This window comes from Gopherus flavomarginatus, chromosome 4, assembly GCF_025201925.1.
Source record: "Gopherus flavomarginatus isolate rGopFla2 chromosome 4, rGopFla2.mat.asm, whole genome shotgun sequence".
In the NCBI taxonomy this organism is placed as follows: Eukaryota; Metazoa; Chordata; order Testudines; family Testudinidae; genus Gopherus; species Gopherus flavomarginatus.
In genome coordinates, this window is record NC_066620.1 from 171042104 (window position 1) to 171065591 (window position 23488).

The 23488-nt window shown below is 44.6% G+C and overlaps 1 protein-coding gene and 1 long non-coding RNA gene across 3 annotated transcripts in view; both read right to left on the reverse strand.

Annotated features, from left to right (window-relative positions):
- Positions 1-14345, reverse strand: part of HCRTR2 (hypocretin receptor 2) — an 84002-nt gene extending 69657 nt beyond the window's left edge. Inside the window, exons 1-2 of one of the 2 annotated variants that reach the window (XM_050950815.1) lie at positions 14299-14345; positions 9717-10014 (exon numbers count right to left, since the gene is read on the reverse strand). In XM_050950815.1, the coding sequence (XP_050806772.1) occupies positions 9717-9942 (226 nt within the window). In that variant the 5' untranslated portion in view covers positions 9943-10014; positions 14299-14345. Of the gene's footprint in view, positions 1-9716; positions 10154-14298 lie in introns of those variants that run through there. The other variant, XM_050950814.1, reaches the window with a different exon arrangement.
- Positions 14346-14347: 2 nt separating this feature from the next.
- LOC127049822 (uncharacterized) lies at positions 14348-16592 on the reverse strand. Its single transcript, XR_007774079.1, has 3 exons — positions 16510-16592; positions 15104-15222; positions 14348-14435 (listed from the first exon to the last, which is right to left on the reverse strand). It is a non-coding gene; the product is annotated as an uncharacterized LOC127049822 (long non-coding RNA).
- Positions 16593-23488: the final 6896 nt, after the last annotated feature.

Genomic DNA, 23488 nt, shown 5'->3' on the forward strand with positions numbered 1-23488 from the left:
ATGTTAAATGATTTCATTGTGATCACAGCTTCACATACTAGGAATTCTGTGCTTTGATAGATTCAATCATTTAAATTTCATAACCAGATTTGCATTCCAACACAATGACTTGATGGCAATTTCGAATGATTTAGTATTTTCAGTATTGTGGAATGTCTTTATCATCCCTCCTTATTAGAATTAGCGATGGATGACAATGCAGACTATGTCCTGTTCTGATGTTAAAGATGAGGAGTCCAAGAACTGTGGCACAGGTCAGCAAGGAACCCAGTAGAAGTCAATCATAGTTCAAGTCTCTGACTTTACACTTGATTGGTAATGAACCATGAGGATTATTCAATCCAGTTTAGTGCTAATCTCTGAGGGATACATTGTGCCTTCTACTTGTGCAAGTGTTGCTGAGGTAGGTACAATGAACCTCTTTGCACTCTTGAGAAAGACATGACTTTAATCCCTGCACTCCAGGGATAGCAGGGAGAGCTTTCTCATGGTACTCTAGGGGATACATGCAACCCTGAATGGGTGGAGGGAGGTGGGACCAAAGCGTTGATCTTCCTGCTCCACACTATCCCAGCAACAATAGCTAGGCACGGGGATGCGGCACACTACAACATCCTAATTGATGGTTCCTTTAAGATGGCACCCTAAAGCACTGCAGGATTTTGGAGCTCTCCTAGAGCTGAGTGTTTCTGCCCACCTTGAGGTTTCAGCAAAATCAATTTAAAAACCATGCAAGTCTGTAATCTGTACAGAGGCATCTTGTATATGGATGCGTCATATAAAGCTGAGACAATGATTATTTAATTACTGTTAGAACATCTGCACCTGGAGATCCAGCCAACAGCTTATTGCCTGTAAACAGCAATCAATTCTGGTGTGTGAGGTTCCTGTTATGCTAAACACAGAGGAAGCATAAAGCAGCAAATCACATCAGCAGGAGCAGACACTCATGGTTCAAGGGTAGAAGATAGCTGGATAGCGGGAATCCCATCATGCATCCCTTGCATGCCCTGTAAAATAACAAGGAGCACACTGGCACCAACATAAGCTGCATTCTTAATGCAGAAAGGGGCAACACTATTTTTGACACAGCTTTCAGAGAAAAACATCCTGCAATACAATACGTAGGATTCCACAATGATCAGCTCTCCCTTTAAAAAGGCTATGGACAGCTTTTCTACAGAGCATGTAAAAGTGAACATGTATCACACACAACACTACTAGTCCCTTATTGCTCAGGATCAAAGTAAATGATACTTTTCTTTTTGGTTTAATTTACTTAATCTTCTTTGAGAAGATTATATATAATTTTTGCTCCATATGCCAATTTAACAATGAGCAACAGATGAGATAACCGGACTCAGATACTGCTAAGTAATTTTAATGCAAACTTTTTGGCTAAAGAATGATTGCTCATTGTTTGCATCAACATGACTGTTGAATCTTCATCAATAATTAGCACATGATAAACATATGGTATTAGAAACCAATTAAAAGCCATACCAGTCAATTAAAAAATTCAGAGCCAAATTCTGCCTTTTGATTTATCCATGTAGCCCAAGCTAGATAAATCTACATAGGATGGTATATCACAATGACAACAAACAATAGTGACACACAAATCCCTGCAAAGACAGACCTGAAAAAAGAAGCCACATGCAAAATGTGAGAAGAGTCAAAAAGATAAACTACTGCTCCACTGTTCCGATACTGCTGCTGTTGAGTAAATGAAAATCCAGATAGACATGCCTCAAAGTGAATTGATCCTCAGAGCCTAATTGGGTCTCTGGCATTCATGTTGCATCTGGTGCTCATTTATGAATATATAATTTATTAAGACTAATTTATTATCAGTTGATCTAACTGTAAAGTAAAATGGAGAAGGAGTCTAAACTACTGAAGAACAATTAATCAAGACACAGATGCCCTAGAGAGTGTGTATAAATTATTACAATCCCTGAGAAATAATCAAATTGGTAGTGATGGTGAAACATGAATTTAATTATGTCTCTGATCTGAACTACAGTAGCAGAAGATAGAAAGTAATTATTGTAGTATTGGTCCATGAAGGCCTTACTCCTTAGAAGAAAATTACGGGAAACAGTTATTAAATTATTTGAAACACAAACTTGTTAGCCTTCAAATGTAACCCCACATGGAGTTTGCCAGCTTCTGGAATTCTGGATTGAGCCTCTAGGGGGCCCTACCCTATGAATTATGATAATAATGGCTACCAGAGTCCTCCAACATCATTTCCCAGCACACTTGGTATAACAGATGGCAACAGAATGGACTAGAAATTACAGCTGAGGCCAAAAGGGAGGCTTCTGCATGGGTTGATATGGACAAGCAGTATGCTGGCCCAGTGATGAGCCAGGGCTTTTTGGGCTTTCAGGGTATGTTTACAGTGCATCTGAGAACGAGCCTCCCAGCCCAGGTCCATGGATTTGTATTAGCAGGGCTCATGCTAGCGCACTAAAAATCGCAGTGTGAATGTTGCTTTGTTGTTGCAGCTCCAGAAAGCTTGAGAGCCTGAGTTCCAGCTAAAGCCCCCGTGTCTACACAGCTATTTTCAGCGCACTAGCATGAGTCCTGTGAGCACAAGTCTGTCTACCCAGGCTGGGAGGCTCACTCCCACATACAGTGCAGACATACCCCCATGGGGTGGGGGCCAGCCTGGCTCAGAGACAGAAGCTCATTTTCATTTCAGTTTTGAATTTGAGAGCTGAGAGAGAAGCAGAACATCTCAGGGAGCCTCTGATTAACTCCCCTTCCAACAAAGAGAGTCTTTGAACTGCTGTGGGATCTGGGGCATCAGACAGTTCCAGCCCTGTGGAGACCAGTGTTCAGAGAGGTAGTGAACTGACGAGGCAAGGACTACCAAGAGCCAGCTAAGACCTACACAGGACTCCAGACCAGGGAGCCAGAAGAGGACACTGCCCCACCCAAGGGCAAACCCATGTAAGAGGTTTTGTTTAAGCCAGTCAGAGTTCACAGTGCTGCAGAACTCATCTTCCGACATCCCCAGTGTCCTCCCTGCCTGGCAAGGGGGCCGGGAGGGAGCTGGGAAAGAGCTGTGATTGAAGGGAGGTGGGAAATTTGTTGATGTTTTAGTACTCAGTTAACCATAACCCTTTCCTTCCTCAGATCCTATTTTCCTGCCCCCAATAAAATCTCCCTTTGTTGTACTGTAGGTTTTCAGTGTGTCATTTCTTCAATGGGATTTGTGTTAATGTACTTTATTGTTTCATGTGTACTGGTTTTATACTCCTTGCCAGTAGTGATAGCATTATGCATTTCCCCAAAGGGTAGCACTCCTTGTGTCTCGGGCACAGTGAAGAGTCACCTTGCATGGAGCCACCAAGTGTCACAAAAAAAGAGCTTTTTTAGTGGATACCACATGTGGGGGATGTGGCTATCGGGAAATGCACAGGATTTATAAAAGGATTTATTTTATAAAGTGGACTACAGAATGAAAAAGTCAATTATCCACGATGGAATTTCCCATACTTGGAATGGAAGTTACTTTAAAATTTACCATGTTACCTGAATTACCAGTGAGAAAATACATGAAAGGGACCTAGAAAAATTGAAACCATGAAGAGAAAATAAAATAAGATTCAGTATGAAAATTTTCTCCCCATTACACTACCTCTAATATATTAGTAACAATACAAAAACCTTTCAGATTCTTAACTCCTATGTCTCTCACCATTTTTTCTGTCCATATTTTTTTCCTACAACTCTTAATTATGCAGTCTTGTTTGGGTGGTTTCCTCTCCTTTCCATTCTCGTTACACTAGCTACTTCTTGTTTCTGGCAGTCCTCCTTTCTTCTCTTCCCCCACTCTCCACTTGAGAAGTTGTGCCTTTATTGCCATATGTTCAGATTGTTCTGCCTTCTTCCACAGTCATGATTTGAATAATTCCTTCCATTTCACTCTGTTCAATAGATATTTTAACTGCTTTTTTTTGAAATCTGATCCCTTTGTAGTGCTAGCTTTTATTAACCCCTTTGTTACTCTGTTAAATTTAAGTAGCTTGTGTACACTCCTTATCATTCCTCTATTTGCCTCACATTTTCAATCAGTTCCTCCTGATCATTAGCAAGTCAGTCCAAGATGGTTTTTTTGCAGCTGCAAAGAATCCTGTGGCACCTTATAGACTAACAGACGTTTTGGAGCATGAGCTTTCGTGGGTGAATACCCACTTCCTCAGATGCATGTAATGGAAATATCCAGGGGCAGGGATATATATGTGTGCTAGCAAGCAAGCTAGAGATAACGAGGTCAGTTCAATCAGGGAGGATGAGGCCCTGTTCTAGCAGTTGAGGTGTGAAAACCAAGAGAGGAGAAACTGGTTCTGTAATTGGCAAGCCATTCACAGTCTTTGTTCAATCCTGAGCTGATGGTGTCAAATTTGCAGATGAACTGAAGCTCAGCAGTTTCTCTTTGAAGTCTGGTCCTGAAGTTTTTTTGCTGCAGGATGGCCACCTTAAGGTCTGCTATAGTGTGGCCAGGGAGGTTGAAGTGCTCTCCTACAGGTTTTTGTATATTGCCATTCCTAATGTCTGATTTGTGTCCATTTATCCTTTTCCGTAGAGACTGTCCAGTTTGGCCGATGTACATAGCAGAGGGGCATTGCTGGCATATGATGGCGTATATTACATTGGTGGATGTGCAGGTGAATGAACCAGTGATGGTGTGGCTGATCTGGTTAGGTCCTGTGATGGTGTCGCTGGTGTAGATATGTGGGCAGAGTTGGCATCGAGGTTTGTTGCATGGATTGGTTCCTGAGCTAGAGTTATTATGGTGCGGTGTGCAGTTACTGGTGAGAATATGTTTCAGGTTGGCAGGTTGTCTGTGGGCAAGGATTGGCCTGCCACCCAAGGCCTGTGAAAGTGTGGGATCATTGTCCAGGATGGGTTGTAGATCCTTGATGATGCGTTGGAGGGGTTTCAGCTAGGGGCTGTATGTGATGGCCAGTGGAGTCCTGTTGGTTTCTCTCTTGGGTTTGTCTTGCAGTAGGAAATCGTGGAACAACAACATCGCTTGCCTCACAACCTAAGTCGTGCAGAACGCAATGCCATCCACAGCCTCAGAAACCACCCTGACATTATCATCAAAGAGGCCGATAAAGGAGGTGCCGTTGTCATCATGAACAGGTCTGACTATCAAAAGGAGGCAGCCAGACAACTCTCCAATACCAAATTCTACAGGCCACTTCCCTCAGATCCCACTGAGGAATACACTAAGAAACTACAGCATCTACTCAGGACACTCCCTACACTAACACCAGAAGAAATCTACATACCCCTAGAGCCCCGACCAGGGTTATTCTATCTACTACCCAAGATCCACAAACCCGGAAATCCTGGACGCCCCATCATCTCGGGCATTGGCACTCTCACTGAAGGACTGTCTGGATATATGGACTCTCTACTCAGACCCTATGCCACCAGCACTCCCAGCTATCTCCGCGACACCACTGATTTCCTGAGGAAACTACAATGCATTGGTGACCTCCCAGAAAACACCATCCTAGCCACCATGGATGTAGAGGCTCTCTACACAAACATCCCACACACAGATGGAATACAAGCTGTCAGGAACACTATCCCTGATGATGCCACAGCACAACTGGCTGCTGAGCTCTGTGCCTTTATACTTACACACAACTATTTCAAATTTGATGACAATATATATCTCCAGATCAGTGGCACTGCTATGGGCACCCACATGGCCCCACAATATGCCAATATCTTCATGGCCGACCTGGAACAACGCTTCCTCAGCTCTCGTCCACTCACACCCCTTCTCTACCTACGCTACATTGATGACATCTTCATCATCTGGACCCATGGGAAGGAGACTCTGGAAAAATTCCACCATGATTTCAACAGCTTCCACCCCACCATCAACCTCAGCCTGGACCAATCTACACGGGAGGTCCACTTTCTTGACACCACGGTGCAAATAAGTGATGGTCACATTAACACCACCCTATATCGAAAACCCACCGACCGCTATGCCTACCTTCATGCCTCCAGCTTCCATCCCGGGCACATCACACGATCCATTGTCTACAGCCAAGCACTGAGGTACAACCGCATCTGCTCTGACCCCTCAGACAGAGACCAACACCTACAAAATCTCCACCAAGCATTCTCAAAACTACAATACCCGCACGAGGAAATAAGGAAACAGATCAACAGAGCCAGACGTGTACCCAGAAGCCTCCTACTGCAAGACAAACCCAAGAAAGAAACCAACAGGACTCCACTGGCCATCACATACAGCCCCCAGCTAAAACCCCTCCAACGCATCATCAAGGATCTACAACCCATCCTGGACAATGATCCCACACTTTCACAGACCTTGGGTGGCAGGCCAGTCCTTGCCCACAGACAACCTGCCAACCTGAAACATATTCTCACCAGTAACTGCACACCGCACCATAATAACTCTAGCTCAGGAACCAATCCATGCAACAAACCTCGATGCCAACTCTGCCCACATATCTACACCAGCGACACCATCACAGGACCTAACCAGATCAGCCACACCATCACTGGTTCATTCACCTGCACATCCACCAATGTAATATACGCCATCATATGCCAGCAATGCCCCTCTGCTATGTACATCGGCCAAACTGGACAGTCTCTACGGAAAAGGATAAATGGACACAAATCAGACATTAGGAATGGCAATATACAAAAACCTGTAGGAGAGCACTTCAACCTCCCTGGCCACACTATAGCAGACCTTAAGGTGGCCATCCTGCAGCAAAAAAACTTCAGGACCAGACTTCAAAGAGAAACTGCTGAGCTTCAGTTCATCTGCAAATTTGACACCATCAGCTCAGGATTGAACAAAGACTGTGAATGGCTTGCCAATTACAGAACCAGTTTCTCCTCTCTTGGTTTTCACACCTCAACTGCTAGAACAGGGCCTCATCCTCCCTGATTGAACTGACCTCGTTATCTCTAGCTTGCTTGCTAGCATATATATACCTGCCCCTGGAAATTTCCATTACATGCATCTGAGGAAGTGGGTATTCACCCACGAAAGCTCATGCTCCAAAACGTCTGTTAGTCTATAAGGTGCCACAGGATTCTTTGCTGCTTTTACAGATCCAGACTAACACGGCTACCCTCTGATACTTTCTTGCAGCTGCATTTTTTAGCTCATGGATTATAATCCTTTCCTGTGTGTAACTGAGGATACTTGCTGATGGTATATGTTTGGTTGTAACTAACACCCAACAGACATCTGGGTATTTTAATTCTCCCCAGGAATCCAGTATCCTGTGGTTTCAAGTACTTAGAGCATCGGTCCCTGAATGCATCCTTAATTCTCCTCCAATCGTGTGGCATCATTTGCTTATCCTAGCAATTAAGCCCTGGACATAACTGCTGGCATGTTTCTTTATAAACGTATGCTTACATTACATTCTAAAGAGTTATATATATTTTTCCTTGATATTATTCGATAATTTCACCTAAGAGCTACCCTTTGGCCGGTTCTTTTAGTTTCCAAGGATGTTGGCTCCTCATAAATCCCGTCACATTCTCTCTTCAGTTACTACGAGCTCCCTCTAAGACTCCTCTTGCTCTCCAGCTTCTTCTCCTTATTCCAAAGCCATCTTCCTTCTTCCCCATCATTCTTCTCTCTCCTCTATCTTCAAATCGGCTAGCTGTTCACAAGCTCCTCTTCCTCCATCCTTCCAATCCCTCTCAAATTTCCTCTCTGCGTTTACTTTCCAACCACTTTCACTGTTTTCTCTACCTCCAGACTCCTGCCTGTTCAATTTTCTGCTCCCTCCACACTATGGCTCTTCACTTCCCCTACCTCCCTCCACCTCAAATTTATCAGCTTGTGCTACCTCTTCCCCCAACCTCCTCATTCCCCAGGATCTCTTCACTCTCCTCTTGACACATCCAAGTCTCTGAATCTCACTTTACCCCCTTTCCAAACAGCCCCCCCGCCCTACCCCACTGCTCCCCAACACCCATCTGTCTCAAACACCTTACCCGGTCCTCCTCCCAATTGCTCTGCAAAACCTTCCTCCCTCTCCCTGAATATTTCCTTTACTTCCAAATCTCCAATCTCTCCTCTTTCCCAACCCCACATTACCTCAAACCTCTCACCAAATAAATTTTCCTGACCCCATGCCCTTCAGTCAGCCTTCTCCTCTTTCTACTCTTCACCTTTCCAGTCTCTTTTCCCACACTCCTCATTCTCTCTAATATCCACTTCTCTCTTCAAACCTCTCTTCTCCCCTCCCTACCTCAAAACTTCTTATTCCCATACCTCCCCCTCTGTTCACTTCCCTTCAGTCACCTCCTCCTCCCAAAGGCCATTATCTCCCACAGTTATTCCACTCCAAAATGATCACCATTTTTCCTCCTGCCCCAGCTTCCCTGTCTTTACTATTTTAAGGTCCCCATTACTCTGTGCCCTAAGGTTTACTAAAACTTCCACTTGTGATGTTGCTTTTCTCCATCCCTTTCTTCACATCCTCCTTGCCTCCCTCAGTCACTCTGTCTAGTAAAGTACCTCCAACCTCCCCCATTTGCTCTGTCTTATCTTCCTACCTTTCTAAATCCCTATATCTTCCCCCTCTTTTGTCTGCCTTCCTCTGACCTCCAGTTCACCTCCCAGAAATTACCCATGGTGCCTGCCTCCAAGTACCCACCCCCCCGAACAGCACCCTCTTTACCTTTTCCCTCATAGATGTCTGCTGAGCAATTCTGCATGAAGCAGTAGCCACTGTTCTTTGCTTTCTGCTGTGCTACCTCCCCTCCTCCTTCACAGATGAATGAAATTTGGGTGGGGATGTGTGTAGAGACAGACACAGATATTTGTCTCCTCTCCCTCCCTGGCTGAAAGTTGGGAGTGCCTCACTCTCCATAGTTACACCCTTGGATCCTAGCATTCATTCTATGCATAGAAATTGATTCAAACTGTAGATATGAGAACAAGTTATCAATCTAATTTGTTTTCCACATTTATCAGTGCCAAGAGTAACTCCTGTCAGGTGAGTAATAACCGCCCATGCATTTAAATGTCAAAGTTAAACTCTGCCAACTCAGTTGAGAATATCTGAATAAAAAAAGCAGCATGATGACCAGGCAGAGAAGTGCTGTCAAAGAGCACCTGTCAGCACTGTATGAGGGAAAACATCTGTCTGTAAAGATCTGAATAGAGTTTGAGAATTTCAGCACCCCTGCCAGCTGGACAGAGATTAGAGAATTAGCATTTCATTGACACAACCTTCCTAGCTTGGATGAGCTCTTTACTTAGGGATTCTAATTATAACTGCAACTAATTCTTAGTAAACGGCCAAAAAACCTGGATGTCTTAATGTTGCTCTCTAAATTTAAACACTCATAAAAGCTGTTTTTAGCAGTCTCAAATGATTATAGCACATGATGCTACCAGCCTGTTAAATACCACAAGCATGACAAATGGCATGAAAAGTTAGCAATTTTCATTTCAAAATAAATGTCAGATACAAACACATTCATCTCATCTGTTTGTCTAAATCTAATGTTCACTCTTAGATGCAAGAAACAGTGTTCCCAAATGCCATCACTACATTGCTGATGGTTTAACTCACCTGTTCTTTTATTCACAGTTTAAGCAGTCTGAAAATCAATCCAAATAGGTTATATTACAACTCTTCTGGGGAGGAATGCAGAGAAATACTCACCCAGGATGTTTCCAATGAGAGCCACAATGAATACAACAATATACCCTGCAATCAGGACCCATTCATATTCTTTGGGATGTAAATATTCCCTCCAAAGGTATCGCAGAAATTCCTCATCATTATAGTCAGCAGAGGGGATTGAAAAAGGCTCCTGAGTATCATTCAGTTCTGGAACAGAAGACCAGTTCCGGCAAGAAGGCAGACCATCCAGTTTGGTCTCGGACATTACTGGTTGTAGCCTGGGTCTGGATCAAAACCTCTCAGTACTTCAAGCTTCTGTGAAGTCCATCCATTTACACTTGTGATGTGCAATGAAAAACCCAGAGTGGGGAGAGAAGGAGAAAAAGAATGAAAAGTTACAGAGCCAATGATGACCAAGGCTTTTATGCTGCAACTTCTCCTACTATCTTTGCAGCACTTCCCAGCAAAGATGCATACACAGCAGCTCTGAGAGAGGGAATGAGGACTCGGCATCAGAGGCTGCAGTGACATGGGAGCCGGCACAGCACATGCTTACAAATGCATCATTCTGGCACAGAATCTGCAATACACAGAAAATCCTTGGGGGACAAGGAGGAGTGGGCAGTTTGCTTCCAAATGTGAGAGTATATGTGATACAGCCTGTAAGCAAGAGCGTACTTGCCTCACTGCCTGTGTATACAAGTGTGCTCATGCAACATGTGTCTCAAATTTAGGAATCCTTGTACAGGTGTAAGTGTATGTCTTTGTTACTCCAAAACTGCTCTTCCTAGCTCCACAGCCCCTTCTCCTCCCCTCAGCTTCCTCTTCTCATGCCCCTCTCTGTACCCCAGTTTTCTTTCCTCCCAAGTTTCCCTTGCAGTCTGCTCTCCGTATCCCCACCACGTGTCCCCTGTCCTGTTACAGCTTTAAATATCACCAAATTAAACTCCAATTTTGGAGAGAAAAGAGCAGCAGCAGTGGAAGAGAGATGGAATGTGGGGAGCTATTGAAATCAGTGGCTGGTGACTCGGAAATCCCTTCAAATCCTGCTGGGTAAGTGGCTAAAGTAATGTGGAATTATTCTTTGCACGGTGTCCCAATGGGGGCTCCACGTCAATGGCACATGCATTCCTGCACCTTTAATCTGAGATTTTGATAGTAGTGCCCGTTCAACCTGTGCATGCATCCTACATATCCTTGTGCCCCATACCAAGGATATATAGGGTTGCACAGGTGAACCACCCTCAACTGCCTTCAGCCTGAGATGGAATGTCGAACATGCCTACTTCCCTTTTGCCAAGACACAGTTAGTTTAGTTGGGATTTATTGTTTCTGCCTTTTGAGGGTTTATTCTGGATGATTTCAGTATCTGGGATACGGTGGGATCCCCATGCTTAAAGCATTGTCTTTCCTGATGGGAGGCTATCCCAGTTAGTGTTGGATGCTCTTGGTGTCTTGTGTTTAGGAGACACGCACATACCAGCTGAGTGTAAGGTTTGCTCCTCATTCAACAGCAGATCTCATAAAAACGAAATAAAGTCAAACCATGGATGATGGCGCAAGCTCTAGGATTGGCTTCTGATCCAGGATCCAAGGACCCCCCTGGACACCAGCATCTGAGCACATTTACTGCTCTGTCTACCTCCAGATCCTGTTTACCAGCCTACGTATCCCTCAAGGGTCTTGGTGCTCTATCCACATCTGGGTCTCAGTCACAAAAGCACTGGGAGATGTGGCACCTATGTCCATGCTGGAAATACCAAGAGCCCAGTACTCTAAGTCTATGGACAACAAAAGGAGCAGTAGTGATATATCTCCTTCCAAGAAGTCTGGATTGCTGACTGTGAAGCAGGTTCTGGAGACCTCAGGTACCAAAGGGAGTAACAGTGAGGCTCCAAGTGATTCTAGTACTGGGAAAATATCTAAGGTGCTCTCCAAGAGCCTCATTTCTGCCAAATGAGACTCAGTGATGAAGACCTCTTCTGCTTCAAGTGTTTATTTCCATAGGAGCAGACATTCTACTTCAAAAAGGTCTACAACACCAGACTCTCCAGTAGCTGTGATACCCAAAGAGATTACAGATGACTGGGAATAGGGAAAATATAGTGCCAATCTACAAAAAGGGAAATAAGGATAACCCAGGGACTTACAGACCAGTCAGCTGAACTTCTATACCCAGAAAGATAATGGAGCAAATAATTAAGCAATCAATCTGCAAACATCTAGAAGATAAGGTGATAGGTAACAGTCAGCATAGATTTGTCAAGAACAAATCATGTCAAACCAACCTGTTAGCTTTCTTTGACAGGGTAACAAGCCTTGTGGATAGGGTGGAAGTGGTAGACATGGTATATCTTGACTTTAGTAAAGATTTTGATACTGTCTCGCATGATCTTCTCATAATGAAACTAGGGAAATGCAATCTAGATGAAACTACTATAAGGTGGGTGCAAAACTGGTTGGAAAACCATTCCCAGAGAGTAGTTATCAGTGGTTCACTGTCATGCTGGAAGCATGTAACCAGTGGAGTCCCACAGGGATCGGTTCTGGGTCCGGTTCTGTTCAATATCTTCATCATAGAGAGTACACATAAAGTTTGCGAATGATACCAATCTGGGAGGGGTTGAAAGTGACCTGAAGGATAGGATTAAAATTCAAAATGATCTGGAGAAATGGTCTGAAGTAAATAGGATGAAATTCAAGGACAAATGCAAAGTACTCCAGTTAGGAAGGAACAATCAGTTGCACACATACAAAATGGGAAATGACTGCCTATGAAGGAGTATTGTGGAAAGGGATCTGGGGTTCACAGTGGACCACAAGCTAAATAGGAGTCAACAGTGTAACATTCTTGCAAAAAAAGTAAACATCATTCTGGGATGTATTAGCAGGAGTGTTCTAAGCAAGACAGAAGAAATAATTCTTCCGCTCTGCTCTGTGCTGATTTAGGCCTCAACTGGAGTATTGTGTCCAGTTCTGGGTGCCACATTTCAGGAAGGGTGTGGACAAATTGGAGAAAGTCCAGAGAAGAGCAACAAAAATGATTAAAGGTCTAGAAAACATGACCTATGAGGGAAGACTGAAAAAATTGGGGTTTGTTTAGTCTGGACAAGAGAAGTGTGGTGGTGGTGGGTGGGGGAAGAGAGATACTTAAAAACTGTTATTGCATGTGTGTAAAAGGTTATTACAAGGAGAAGGGAGAAAAATTGTTTTTCTTAACCTCGGAGAATAGGACAAAAAGCAATGGGCTTAAATAGCACCCAGGGCAATTTAGGTTGGACATTAGGAGAAACTTCCTAACTGTGAGGATGGTTAAGCACTGGAATAAATTGCCGAGGGAGGCTATGGAATCTCTATCACTGGAAATTTTTACAAGCAGGTTAGACAAACACCTGTCAGGAATGGTCTAGATAATACTTAGTCCTGCCATGAGGCAGGGGACTGGATTAGATGACCTCTCAAGGTCCTTTCTAGTCCCATGATTCCACCTACCCCAGAGACCTGGACCATTACATTGATCCTGACAGAGTCTGGATGTACTCACTCAGCTGCTACACCAACACATTCAGGAAAGGTCCCTACCTCAGTACAGGAGCGGCGCCAGAGTTTCTGGTGCCCTAGGCACAATTTGGCATTTTGTGCGCTTCCCATGGGGTGCGCTTGAGCTTCCGGTTCTGCTCCCATCGCACCGCCGAAGAAGGATCCTCCACCGAAATGCCGCAGGCAACAGCGACAGTCATTGAGCTGCTCAGTTCCCTGCCGCTGTTTTCCGTGGCACGTCAGCGGAAGGTCCTTCTTTGGTGGCGCGACGGGAGCAGAACTGGAAGCTCCCGCGCACCCTGTGGGGAACGCACAAAATGCCGCCCCCCAAATCCTGGTGCCCTAGGCGACCGCCTAGGGTTGCCTAATGGAAGCGCCAGCCCTGCCTCAGTACCAATGCTCGCCTCTACAGGATTGTGTCCAACTCCCACTTATGTATCAATATCACAGAAGTTTAAATTTTCAGAGGATCTTGTGCCAATCAGCCAGAATTTCCATGACTAGTGTGCACTGAGTACTACTGGGGGAAAATTAAAAATTCTGCACACAATATTTTAAAATACTGCAAAATGCTGCAAATTTTATTCGTCAAAATAACACTATATAATCACAGCCACAGTCACACTAGTTTCAATTATTTTGGTAATTTATTTCAAAATACCTGTGTGGAAGTAGACTGCAATTGCTAGAGATAATAAAGTACCTGACTTGCTGCACCCAACCTGAGAGTGAGAACTCTGTTTTTCTCCAACACCTGTCAGCACAAAAAATCCCTCAGGAGTAGAGAGTTAAAGAAACTCTCTGCCCCCTTCACCTCACAGAGCCCATTAGGGGGCCAGACACCCACAACCCCTCCCCCCAAATCCAGCTATGAGGGCCCTCCTAGCACCCTCCTCCCCTCCAGATCCCAGCCGTGGCCTCTCCCAGCCCAGACACCCATGCCTTCCCTCCCCAAACCTGGTGTGGCTCCCCCAGCCCAGACACCTGCCCCCTTACTGCCCAGTGATCCAGAAGGAGAAACAATCTGTTTCTGGGACCCCAGGCTTGTATGGAGTTTCCTGCTGCACTGCCATCTCCTTACCTCAGGGTATACAGGGAACTGCAACTGCCTGGAACCCTCTAAATTCTCCCTCTCACCCCAGGAGCATCTTCTATGTGCAAGATGGGCTCTGCTGGGTCCAGTGGCCTAGTGGCAGCCAGCAGCACCGCAGCCCATTTCTGTGGGAGAAAGAAAATTATGCACAAAACCCATTAATTTCTGCACAATTCTGCATTGCGCAGTGGCGCAGAATTCCCCCAGAAGTAACTGAGAGCTTCTAGGTCCCAGACTCTCCACTTTTCTTTAAAACCTCTTTTACACCAGTGTTGACAATCCAGAGCAAACAGTTATCATCCCCTCCCCCGAGAAAAATGTTGATGAGTTTTCTGATGCTCAGATTTCAGTTCAATGGTATAGTCTTCAAGACACTATTCTTTTACCTAGTCTGGTGACCTTGTCCTCTGCCTCCCTGGTGTTACCAAAGGTGGACGGCACCTCCTTCACCTTATGGGCTCTCCCAGTGTCCTTATTCCAACCCCTGGGCCACGTAATGCCAAAAATTCCTAAGTGTTCTGAGTCACACTTGCAGGGCAAATAGGCAGACCCATTCCCCTGAACCCTCACTCACACCCCACCAACCAGAGCCAGCAGAGGAAGTTTTTGAGGAGCAGGAGGCAAGGGCTGACAAGGAGGTAACACCTCACATGAATATTTGCTCATCTCTGGATGTCTCTCTATTGCCTCCATCACCTTCCATGGCAAATAACTTTAGATAATTTCAGGAGCTGATGAAGTGCATAGTGGATATATGTTTCAAATCACTATAGCAAAGGTCCAAGACTCTCACCATAAAGTCCTGGATATTTTACATGCTTCAGCTTCGGCACCTGCAGCCCTTCTTGTGAATCTGGTTTTATTAGAAATTGCTAAGATGATCTGGCAGACTCCAGCGACAGCATCCACTATCTGTAAATGTGCCACCAAAAATATTATGTTCTAGCCAAGTACTCAAGAGTTTTTCCTGAATTCTCTGGTTGTAGAAACAGTAAATAAGTGCCATAGACAGCACAAAACAAAGTCTTCTCATTACAACAAGGAGCAGAAGTGACTTCATCTCTTCAGTCACAAGAGTTACTCCTCTGTAACATTGCACTTCAAACCACCAAGTGCTCATGTCAATATATGGCTATCTGAATTACAATAAATTCAACACCTTTATTGTGCATTTGCCAGAGGAGCACTTCAAACAATTTAAGGACATCAGTGAAGGGCAACTCTTAATGAGAACATTATTACAGTCCTCCATACATGCAGCTGATATGGCAGCTTAGTCCATTTCCACCATGATCATGATGTGACGAGCATCTTGGCCCTAGGTGTCCAGTTTCCCTAGTATCAGAGGGGTAGTCGTGTTAGTCTAGATCTGTAAAAGCAGCAAAGAGTCCTGTGGCACCTTATAGACTAACAGACGTATTGGAGCATGAGCTTTCGTGGGTGAATACCCACTTCGCTGGATGCATCTGATGAAGTGGGTATTCACCCATGAAAGCTCATGCTCCAATACGTCTGTTAGTCTATAAGGTGTCACAGGACTCTTTGCTGCTTTTACTGTTTCCCTAGGGAATCACAGAATACTGCTGAGGACCTCCCATTGGATGGCCACAAGTTGTTCTTCAAATCGACTGATGAGTTACCCATAGATCCCTCAACACAAATAAAACTGCAAATAAAAGAAAGTCTCAAATATCCCATTGATGTTCCTAATTCATTTCTCGAATTTCTACAGGCCACATGAACCACCAGCCAGGAGACCAAGATACTCAAAGAAGCCAACTAATTGCGTCAGCTACTTTATCCCAGCCACCCATGTCAGCTAAATGACAATTTTGACAGCTTGGTTGAGAGCCTGAACTACCTTCCGCACTATCCTCCCCTCCTCCACTCTAGATACAGTCTTTCCCATTCCCAGCCTGCATGGGAGAGAATAACATCCAACAAATGAGCTTTGGAAGTAATAATATCCAGTTATTCATCCATTTTGCCTCCAGTTCTTCCGCCCAACCCCTTTCCCCATCCCTTGTCAGGGATTCCTCTCACAATCATTTGCTGAGATAGGATGTCACTACTCTTTGACATGTAGGGGTTATAAAACCAGTTCAGTCTAGCACCAGAGGGTGCCTTCCTTATTTTTTGGACAAGGCAAGGGTCATTTTACTTGCACCTACTTGGCCAAGATAAGCTTGGAATCCTTACCTCATTAAACTTGCTTTTCATCCACCAATGAAATTTCCAATCAGTAACATCTGTTGTCTGAGCATGCTGGTCAGACATGTCAACCCAATCTCGTGGTTTGACTCCAGGCGCAGCTCCTAAATGGTATTCATCAGACAATGGCTTTATCAGCCTGTTGCACGTCCTCAAGATGTAGCTTCAAAAGACTGGATTTTTTGCATAATTGGAATTGTAGAATTACCCAATCCCCAGGGATTTGCCAGGAAATCTATTTAATACGTATTGTCCCATTGAAATTTTCCATGGAAAAGTGTTAATTTTCATTGTTAGTTTTCATTTCAATAGTCCAGGGGGGGGATGACACTTTTTACAGCTCCAGTTATTACATTTTAGGACATTCGCAAATCATATCAGCATAATGGCTTAAACTGCTGCATTTGCATGTTTATCTATTTTATTACACCGTTTCCATCAAGACAAATGTGATTTAAACCCTATTCTTCTAGTACATTCATGTGAACTGTAATGCCTGATGCATTTAACTCTCAGTTTCTTATTTATCAGTACAAAACTTCTGTAACAAGTGATATTTTCAAATTTATAAGCCTACAGAGAATATATCAAATCTGCATTAAGAAGCTTAAATTCCAATTTATATCTGTCAACCTTTTCCCACAGTGAGGCTAATGTCTGGTACTTCATTTAGGTGAAAGAAAAGATACTGATTTATGCAAACCTAACCCATAACCATTAATTTAAATTTCCACCAATATTGAAATATATCCATCATTGCTAGTAAAATGCTTTGTAGCTTTCAATTTATGATGTTATGCACACAATATGACATTACACCATATAAATATGAATCCAGACCAAGTTATGGTTTATAGCTTCTGATATCTCAAAGAAATTGTCATCATTCACTGGGAGATAAGACAATCTAGGCCCACTTCAGGGTCCAGGTTTTACTGTTTTTTTCCAGTATATTTTCCCCCTCCTAATATAAATTTTATGACAGATATATTTATCACACAAATAAGCAACATCTCTTCCTACACTACAGATCAGCCTCTTCATTTTAGATCTATATGACAAAGAACTGAAAGATTTACTTCTGTGCTAACTTGACAGCATGTTGAATGAGGCACCGGATTTGATTTTTCACAACAGAAAGTGAGTTTCAAGTTGTTAGAAGTCCACAAATTGCTGCTTAAAGGTCATATGAGCTCAAGGACACCAATTCAGCAAAGCATCCGAACATGTGTTTAGCTCAATCCCTATTCAGCAAAGCATTTAAGATCATGCTGCTGAATATGGATGGACTGCTGAATTGGGACCACAGTGAAGGCAGCCACAGAAATCTGCCCCTCCCCTCCTCACCTTCTTTCCATTGCTCTATTTTTACCCTTCTCTTCTGCCCCTTTTCTTTCTCCTACTCTATGTACCTCTCAATAGCCAGGCTGCTTTGCAGTTGCAATTTAATACCATGGCCAAACTGCAAGGAAGCACCACTGGTAGCACCTATCTTCAAGAGCTGTGTCAAACAGATCCCATGGCTTCTTTGGCAACAGTACTGAGGAGTTTCTGAGAAGCAGCTGGGCTGTCCTCAGGTAAAGTATACTGTGGAGAAGGGAGAAAACGGAGAGGGAAGAAGATAAATGAATTGTGAGGAAGAGAGGGAATGCAGAGGAGAAAGGCTGGCAAAAGAGACAAGCTGTAAATCCCTACAGTCATTAATATTAAATGAAGGGAGAGTAATACGCTGCAACTTCCTTTGTGTCTAGGGCACTATATTAAAAAATAAAATAGCCAACACAATGATTTTTAGAGAAAAGAATGTGATAATCTGTACACCTTAAAATGGAACAATGGACAATGCACAGGCGAACAACTCATTCAGTAGGCTGCCATTTGTTTCAGCCTCCCACTTGCAGCATGAATTCATGTTGTTTTGTAATTTAAATGTAGTCTCTCTCCCAAGGCATGCCTCAAGCCTTCTTCCCTGGTACTTGCTAATCAGAAACCTGTGGCGTCTCTCCCCTCCTCGTGTAGGTTGAGTCCTTGGTTCTCTATTTTGGCACCTGGGACACAAAGAGTACCCTCCCTTGGGAAAATGACCAATACTACTATTCTATTCACCAGGAATATAACCCAGTACATGAACAACACAGCCTATTAATATCAGCACCAACCAATGAAATGCCATACACAGAACAATATTATACAGGGGACTCAACTGGGGACAGACACAGAGGCTGTAGGGAAGGAGAGGATTAAGATTAACAAAAATACTAAAACATCAACCAAAAATGTGCTCCTCACCTTTCTGCATTCAGCACTGCACACAACCCCCAGCACCCTTCCCTGCAGATGGGACTCTGAGGATAAGTCCTGCAATGACTAATAAGGAAGCTTTATATGTCTTTTAGAACTAGCCCAGGATAAGCAGCTGGAGAGCTCTTACTTATGTCTAGAAAACCCTTTTCCCCAGAGTCCAAACAGCATAGAGATTCCTAGTTCCTTTTATTTGGGATTTTTATCCCTCTCTTGCCACATGCTCTGAGGTGCAAACTCAGCTGATGGGAGGAATCCATTTGCATGACTAATCTTCATAGTGAGGAGCGCAGTACAACACTCTTTTTACTTCTGGGGGAATTCTGCACTGTTGATCACTGATTACTCTCGCCCCTCGCTCCACCGATATGGTCACAAGGTGCCCGTTATCTACCGGGTAATGAGCATTGGGATAGGGCGGAGGCTCGATCACTGGATGTCCCCAGGAGGGGTGACAAGTGCCCTGAAGGTAGCAATGGGGATAACGCAAACAATGAGTCGTGGGGTTAAAATTGAGGGTTTATTGAATGGGTCACAAGTGAGGATGAGGAACAACTTAATAGTAGTTACAACTTGGGCCTACAATATAATACTAGAACAAATAATATAAATACTGCAATTACAAACAGAAGCTGACCCTGGTACCGCTCTAAGTCCCAGTAGTTATTCAGGTCCTTCCAAGGGTTAGTAAAGGTGCTATTGGTGCTATTATTAAGCATAAATGCAATTACTCGTCTAAGTAAAAAAAATGTAATATGACAGTTAAAGATTGCCGTGAGACTCCGGCCAATCCCCCTTGCGTTCAAGGTTTCCTGGTTAGTGGGTTTCCCCTAGCAGGAGCCTTGGGGCGGCTGGGATCGGCTTTCTGTAATCGTGTTGTAAGTCTCCGGCTTACAACACGATTACAGGTTCAGTTAGTTAGCAGAATTAGCAGAATTAGCAGCTAGGCATACTTACACACACAAACCACAAACGTTTCATTACCACCGGCAGACGGGTAGGCTTCTGGGAACACGGAGCCGAGGGAGACTTCGAGTTGATCAGGCTCGGTTACGGGTACAGGTTTCTGTGTTTTCTCCCTGCCCACCTTTTGCACGGTGGGCAATTTATAAGGGTAATGACGTGTTCAGTTTTTTGGCCAGGTTTCTCCTAATTAGGAGATTTACAGATGTCTCGTTACCACACTCATGAGGGGCGGGGGGCTGTCAGGAACTGGCTGACCACAAAATTTGCCTAGCCCCAACGGTTACTTTCAGGAAATGTTTCTCGCTTGAGAGTACGTGAATGCTCGTTTCCTGAACATGGAGGCCAGGGCAAAAGCTACCTAGGGCTGTGACACTAACATGCACCACTTCACAATGCAAAATTTTGCAGCAATTAATTTTTTTAGCATAATTTCCTTTCCCCCAGAGAAATGGTCTGCAGTGCTGAGCCCACAGAGCTCAGCTTGCACACAGAAGACACTGAGAGGTGGGCGGGGGAGAGGGAGCTAAAGGGTTCCTCATAGTTGCAGTTCCCAGCACACCCCGAGGGAAGGAGACAGCAGCATGCAGGAAACTCCACACAAGCCTGGGACACAGAAGCAGGCTGTTTCTCCTTCTGGATCCCTGTGCAGTAGGGTGACAGGTGTATGGGCTGGGAGGGCCACGGCTGGCTTCTGGGGGGGAGGGGACTGGTGTCTGGGCTGTGGGGGCACAGCTGGACTCTGGAGGGGAGGGAGTGCAGGTATCTCCGCTAGGAGGGCCTCCACAGCTGGATGTGGGGGGGAGGGGTTGTGGGTGTCTGGCCCCCCAGCTGAGCTCTGGGGGAGGGCAGAGAAACAGGAACTGGGTTGTCATAGGGGTTTCTTTAACTGTCTACTCCTGGGGGAATTTGTGTGTGTGTCTGTATTGTTACAGACATACTTGCTGACAGATATTTTGTAATAAATTACCAAAATAACTGAAACTGGCATGATTATGTAATATTTTGACAAATAAAATTTTCAGAATTTTGCAGAAATTTAAAATATTGTGCACAGATTCTTTTTGGGGGGTGGAGGCACAGAATTCCTCTAGAAGTAGTCTTTTGTCCTCTTTAACATCCCACACTAGTCCATCTAGTGTTGATGGGCCTTTACTTTTGGGAGGAATGCAAGACTCTGTTGCAGGTCAGCAATTCACACTATTTAATGTCGCTCGTCTCTTTGATTATTTACATAGTCACAGAGGCTCACAATACAACCACTCAAATACTGTATTACCTTACAATATTTGCATGTCACACTGTAAGTGACATTAATGCATGGAGCAACTCACAAGCATTAAATAAAATCTAAACACTAAAGAGACAAGGTGGGTGAGCTAATATATGGACAGAATTTGATCCAGTGAAAGCTATGCCCTCACCCACGTTGTCTCTCTAATATCCTGGGACCAACGTGGCTACAACAACACTGCATAAATCTAAACACTACACACATTCTTATAATTTGAATCCCTATTTCAACAATACTAACACACAAGTGAACCAAATTGGCTCCAGCTATGTATTTGTGAGCATTCAGTTGAGACATGGGTACATGGGCATGAGCTGGCACCTGTCTGCCAATGTCACAATCACTGCACTCCCCAGTGAATTCACACAGAAAAATGATAAAAGATAAAAGCACCATATCACCCACAGGCAAATGCTTTTCACAAAAAGATCACTCCATATCCCTCCTCTCAGTCCTCAGCCTCAAAGGAAACCTGCACAACACCTTCAAAAGAACGGCCCGGAGCCTAAATTCATAACTTTGCTTAAAACTAAAAATCACGGACTCAGTAAAGACCCTGGATTTATGGCTCATTACAGCTGTCTGTAACCCAGTAGCCCTCCTTTGTCCTACAACTGCAAACGTGTTAACTGCCCACCACACTGTGAATGTTCTCTTGCAACCTGTGTTAACTCCTTATGCTTATCAATTTGTTCTGCCTTGTATTTAGCTATGACACTCCGAGTACCTCCGAGTACCAGAGAAGAGCTCTGTGTAAGCTTAAAAGCTTTTCTCTCTCACCAAAGAAAGTTGATCCATTAAAATATATTACCTTAACCACCTCATCATTCAGATTCCAGTATACTTAGTTATACCTCCTTAGGCCAATTTATACCCACTTATTGATGTGTAAATGATTGTAAAGTAGTCTAAGCCAGTATAATTTAGTCTTCAAGGAACTGGAAGAAGATGCAAATGGAAGTAGCAGTGGCCTAATTTAATTTGCACATTCCTGCAACATCATTTTAGTTGCTTTTCTTTCTATGGGCTTGTCTACATCAGAAAGTTGCAGCGCTGGTGAGGGAGTTACAGCGCTGCAACTTAGGAGGTGTACACATCTGCAGGGCACCACCAGCGCTGCAACTCCCTGTTTGCAGCGCTGGCCGTACTCCCGTTTTGTCTCGGGTGTAGAGGATCCAGCGCTGGTGATCCAGCGCTGGTAATCAAGTATAGACACTTACCAGCGCTTTTCTTGACCTCCGTGGAATAAGCAGGTATCCCAGCATACCTGAGGAAGCCTCTGGTAATCAAGCTGGTCTCCTTCCCCGGCTTGCTCTCGCGTTCCCCGAACCCCGAGCAAGCAGGTCTCCTTCCCTGCGGTTTGCAGGGTGGTTCCGGGAACGCGAGAGCAAACCGGGGAAGGAGACCAGCTTCGCCGCGGTTTGCTCTCGCGTTCCGCGAACCACCCTGCAAACCGCAGGGAAGGAGACCTGCTTGCTCGGCGGTTCGGGGAACGCGAGAGCAAACCGGGGAAGGAGACCAGCTTCGCCGCGGTTTGCTCTCGTGTTCCCCGAACAAGCAGGTCTCCTTCCCTGCGGTTTGCACGGTGGTTCGCGGAACGCGAGAGCAAACCGCGGCGAAGCTGGTCTCCTTTCCCGGTTTGCTCTCGCGTTCCCCGAACCCGAGCAAGCAGGTCTCCTTCCCTGCGGTTTGCAGGGGGGTTCGCGGAACGCGAGAGCAAACCGCGGCGAAGCTGGTCTCCTTTCCTGGTTTGCTCTCGCGTTCCCCGAAACCCCTTGAAGCCGCCCAACAGCGCTGCAGTGTGGCCACATCTAACACCACTTGCAGCGCTGGTTGCTGTAAGTGTGGCCACTCTGCAGCGCTGGCCCTATACAGCTGTACTAATACAGCTGTAACAACCAGCGCTGCAAAATTTTAGATGTAGACATACCCTATACCAGCAAGAAAAGCTGAATTACACCAATTTAGAATCCTTCACATGCACGGGAGATCTGCATTTAAAAAGCTACACTACAAAATTATATTGACCTAAGTTATGTCTGCATACAGGCTCTGCAGTAATTAAATCACTTTTGCGTGTCCACATTACGCTCCTTCTGTCGGTGGTGTGTATCCTCAGCAGGGGCACTTCCATCAATTTAACTATCAGTGTGAGGCATTGTGGGACAGCTTCTGAAAACCAGGAATAGTCAATGTAAGCAACGCAGGGTCAACACTGACACTGCATTGACCTAACTTTTTCGACCTAAGTGCTATTGTCAGTCTAGTGGGTGAATTACATCAGTGGGAGCTCCAGTTTAGTGTAAACATTTAGAGTTTGGTTGATGTCAGCTGCCTTTTATTGACCTAACTCTGTAGTGTAGATCAGGTCTTAGTGAAGATGCTACTACACCAATGGGAGAGCTTCTC